This window comes from Hyalella azteca, unplaced genomic scaffold (assembly GCF_000764305.2).
Source record: "Hyalella azteca isolate HAZT.00-mixed unplaced genomic scaffold, Hazt_2.0.2 contig10143, whole genome shotgun sequence".
Lineage (NCBI taxonomy): Eukaryota > Metazoa > Arthropoda > Malacostraca > Amphipoda > Hyalellidae > Hyalella > Hyalella azteca.
In genome coordinates this window covers 27,456-32,442 of record NW_025940190.1, presented here as the reverse complement: position 1 = coordinate 32,442, position 4,987 = coordinate 27,456, and the positions used below count along the sequence as shown (strand labels likewise).

Below are 4,987 nucleotides of genomic sequence, written 5' to 3'. Positions count from 1 at the left end.
GGCCTCCAATTCATCCAGAGTTGTACGAAAAATTTTTCTGCTCTGGATTGTCGGTCGCCACAAGCTAGAGCAGGATAACGCACCCCTTCATCAATGTTATGATCGGACGCTCGCTCTAAATAAAAAAAGTCAAATTACCCAAGAAGTAAACGTAAATAACAATAGTACAAGCCCTAACGACTGTCTCTTATACACATCTTTCCGCACTCTACACGCACTGAAGCTCACAATTGCCCACAAACCGGCGCCTGTAACTCCTTGCCTCAATTGTTCCTGCATTGGCGCTCAGGCGCCGATTTTACGGGGTTACCTCAGATGTGCAATTAGCCCTCCAATTAATGAATCCAATAAAAAAGATTCACTTTATGACTTTGGTCCATACTCGTCCCAGGCATCCTCCTCAGTACCACCTTCCACGTTTGTTGGTGCACGAGCTAAAGATTACAATTCTGGTATTGAAAGTGTCTAGGAGTTAAGAATCGAATGATTGCAGTGCCATGCGGCTAGGTTACATTAAAAGTACAAATCTTATATGTGCTTGTCACAGTTCGTGAGTTTGAAGCCTAACATCGCGTATATATTTAGCGGCTGTTGTATAATTAATCAAATGTGTAATTAATCAAATTGTCAACTTGATACACGAGAGAGTGGATTACCGAGGCTGGGGGCTGCGGTGGCTACGCCGGCATGCGCCGTTATCAGCTGCCCTGATAGCCGTTATCTGCGACGCCCTCAGCTGCGCGACTTGATCACAAGATTACAAGTGCGTCAGTTCAATCGTTTATAAATTTCATTTGATTCCAATACATCGACCGTAACCATAACAGTAACATTTAATGTAACCGTTACCAAGCCCCACGATAACTCGTGCGAAAATCACTCAATCTTGAACCGATCTGCACGCAGCACAACTTCTGCACTTTGCACAGCTTATGCACGTTGCACAACTTCTGCACTTTGCATAGCTTCTGCACTTTGCACAGCTTCGGCACTTTGCACAGCTCCTGTACTCTGCACAGCTTCTGCACTTTGCACAGCTTCTGCACTTTGCACAGCTTCTGCAATTTGCACAGCTTCTGTACTTTGCACAGCTTCTGTACTTTGCACAGCTTCTGTATGAGATTGTGATGCATGCTTGTCACCCATAGAGAGATTGTGATGCATGCTTGTCACCCATAGAGAGTATTGTCTCTCTCTGGTTGATTCTACTGTCTTTGGGTTATGATGCTATTGCAAAAGTACGATGTATTTATATGATTTCTTATCTACTATTGAAACTGAAAATTATCAGAATATATTTAGCATGCAGTGCTGCAAAAACCTAAATAAAACCAAAATAAAACAAGCCAAACTTATATTTTTAAATCACAGTAATGTCTTACTCGACTTCCCTGTTGAAGTCTGCCTCGTTGGCCATCACACAGTTGGTGAGGGCGAGGCCCTCATTGGGACACTTGGCCACCCTCATGTTGTCACCGGGGGTTGTAAACACTATCTTATAGCAGAACCTTCATGTAGACAAGTTCTTCATTCCCATTTTACTCATTTTGTAATTATTGAGATGGTAAATAGAGCATTAATTTAACTTTGTTTTCGTTACTATGCTTTTTTATTCTTTTACTGTTTTACAGAATTGTATTCAAAGTTTTTGGAATTGAGGGAAGCCAAATAATAGTAAATGAACAGTAATTGAGCAAGGCACTGGGTAAATCTGCTGCAATACAACAGCAATCATCACCTGTCCATGTTCCTCAAAAATATTAATTTCCTATATATATTCATATTTCTTCACAATCCTTGTAATAAACTATGTAACTTTTGTTTCAAATTTCTTTACTAAAAATAAGTAAACTCCAACTTTAATTCCCCATTAATCAAGTAGTTGCAATAGACGAGTACAAGCTCATGACAAGTTCATCACACCTGTATAAAAATAGGCAAACTGCTACAATGATCTGAAAAGAAGGCAAGCAGAAATTATAATCATGACAGTAGGAAATGAATTTTTCACCAACTGAAATTGCCATCAGTGAATTGAAACCCAAGAAGAGTAAAAGTGGATGATGCGTTGCACATTTTTACTAATCACTGCAGCTAAGTCTAGGTCCATAAGCCTGCTTGCCACATCTATGAGAGCCTAAAATTTTCCAGCCTAGCTGCATACCAATGAGCAAGCTAGCATAGGTCTTTTCAAATGCATAAAAATCAACAAAATATATGTACAAAAAATCTATATAATTGTATGGCTAATGAACAAGCTAGAAAGAAAGGTAACTAAAAGCTACAATGTTCACACAGTAAAGAGAATTAAAACAATGTTAGTCATGTATCATAGAAGGCAGATAGTCTACCAATGCTGCACAAAGGAACCACTAATCAAGGATCATAATAAAATGAGCCATCATCAATGATTTAAACTAAATGTTTAAAAAATATAAAAATTCAAGTATTTACAGTCAACTAAATGACAAAATTAAAATGAGGCAAAAAATTCAGCATATTTGCTCAAAAGACAGTACTCATTGATGCAAGGTAAAACAAAGAATTTCCATATGTCTAGTTGAGACAAAGTGGAAGACTTAGATACTGCTGACCAAGACTAAACACTTTACACACTTGGCATGCCCAGTTACAGAGAATGCAATGATGCATCACTGTACTCTGGAGCAAAATCTTATTCATGCATTCATTCTGGATGTCAGGTTTAGGCCGAACTATTGAACACATTTCCAACTACCTTAAGTCCTCAACTTTATAATACCCACACCTCTAAGTTAGTGACCATCAAGAAACAAATTTATGACATTTTTGGCAATAGGGGCAGTAAAATAATTAGATTATTATGAAATCAAAGAGACTAAAGGATTTCTAATATTTCCAACCCTAATTAATGCTCATTACAAGCAAGTCGGATGATTTCCAAGGCAACTTTACCACATCAACTGCATGAGCGAAATTGAATACAAATGTAAGAATATGAGCTAGGAATGTTGGGGTCCTCATACAGTTCCCTCAACCATTTAGCGGGCAAGTTGACTACCGGGTGACTACCAAATTATGATTCACATTGGTGACTAAGCGGGTGACCAAATTCAAGGTAAAAGATAATATTAAAATTTTCCAAGCTCACACCCCCTAAAAGTTTTCCTTTTGACCAAAACTTTAAGCAAACAAAATTTGAATGATATTTCAATATTTACTGGCTGCACAAGAACTTTATTTATCTATTTATAATGCTCAGTTGATATTATTAGCGCATTTTCTCATTTATGGAAAAAAATGCACTATTGTGCTTGCCATGTCTGTCTGTCCGTCCGTCCGTGACTTCACGTTTTCGTCAATGAGAAAATGCGCTCTCTGTCAATCACTGTAGTGAGTTCTGAGTTATATTTTTTATGACAATATTTGATCTTTATGTTGAATGATGCTAGAGTGTAAATTTTACCTATTTACAGGAAATTAACAGTTTAATTACATATTCTTTGCTGACCATACATTGTTAAAGTTTATTTCCTGCCAGACTATTTGTTTGACCAGAAATTATACCGTCACATCGTGCAGCACAGGCTTCCACAAGACTGCGGTGAGGTTAGAATGCCATGCACTTGGTTTGCTCATAATTTGTACTACAGGAACAAATGAAACAATAGCATATTCCTTGTTTTATGTAAGAGGACAGCATATCAGTGAAATTAATTATAGAATAACATTATGTTAACAACTGACTTCAAAAAAATAAGAGACCATAGATGCCCTTATGCCAGTTTGAACATTTATTAACTGATCCCATGTTTGTTCCACACAGGTAACTAAAGATAGCTGCATAATGCAGAACTCAATTCCATCTACTAGTGCTGTCACACACACTCGTGGCACTTGGCTGATAAAGGAACATCTGAAAGTATCACAGGGTCCAAGCTGTCATCAAATCGGCAGGTTCTGAGCAGATTTATTTACCTACACACACTAGACAAGAGAACTACTCAAGAAAGTGCTGCCACTACTGCTCAAGAATTAATAACTTTTTAGGCAAAAACCAGAATTCCCACTTGACAACTGTATCATAGCATCAACAAGATGAAAGAGCAGCAAAAGCAATGGCAGAGTCTCTAAAAAGCAGTCAGTAGACAGACAAAAACTAAACAGCTGGAAGAGAAAAAATTTAGCTCATAACTTGATGACCGCTTTGCTGTTGTAAATGCAGATGCATTAAATTTAATCAAGATTCCAAATGACCAAAATTTCTCACTTGCAGAAAGAGAGAAAGGAAGGCTTTAACGTTTGGGTGAAATTGATATGGTGCTTCATGGTATGGAAAAAAGATGACAGAGACCAGGAAGCAGGAAAAGAAAATATGAAGATGAGTGGAAGTCGCAAACAGCCGCACATGGAGTTATTGAGAAGGGTCTCACCTCTGACAGCAGTACAGAAGATGAGCTCACCCCTGCCTTGGGAAGTCATACTATAGAGACAAATAAAAATAAAGAGATCAGCCAACACGAAGAATTATTGCAGGTTGCTCTGATATTTCTTGGTGACAATAATACTCACTACTCACAATACTCAATAAACAATAATTGGTTACACAGAGCGTAACGGAAAGAAAAATAATAGCATTCACAATTTCACGATAATTTCCTTTAAAAAATTTACTGTTTATTAACTATCAACTAATTATTCAATAGTGTAATTAAGATGGGCAATGGATTTTGATTTTATATTAATGACAAATTTCATCCATGAATATTCATCTTTATATTTTTAATTTTTACATACATATTCTTATCCCAGGTTCAGTTCTGCACACCAGCTAAATTCTGAAAGGAAGATGAAAAATAATGCCTGATTGCTGACCCCATCGATCTCTGGATGGCTGGTCTATGGCATGTCTGAGTCACGAGTCTTGTGATTATATGGCATGGCTGAGTCATGAGTCTTGTGATTATATGGCATGGCTGAGTCATGAGTCTTGTGATTATATGGCATG

At 37.5% G+C, this 4,987-nt stretch overlaps 1 protein-coding gene across 1 annotated transcript in view; it reads right to left on the bottom strand.

Annotated features, from left to right (window-relative positions):
- Positions 1-1,378: 1,378 nt before the first annotated feature.
- LOC108673246 overlaps positions 1,379-4,987 on the bottom strand; it is a 6,921-nt gene continuing 3,312 nt past the window's right edge. Inside the window, exon 4 of the mRNA XM_047882309.1 lies at positions 1,379-1,495. Within this exon, the coding sequence (XP_047738265.1) occupies positions 1,379-1,495 (117 nt within the window). The remainder of the gene's footprint in view (positions 1,496-4,987) is intronic.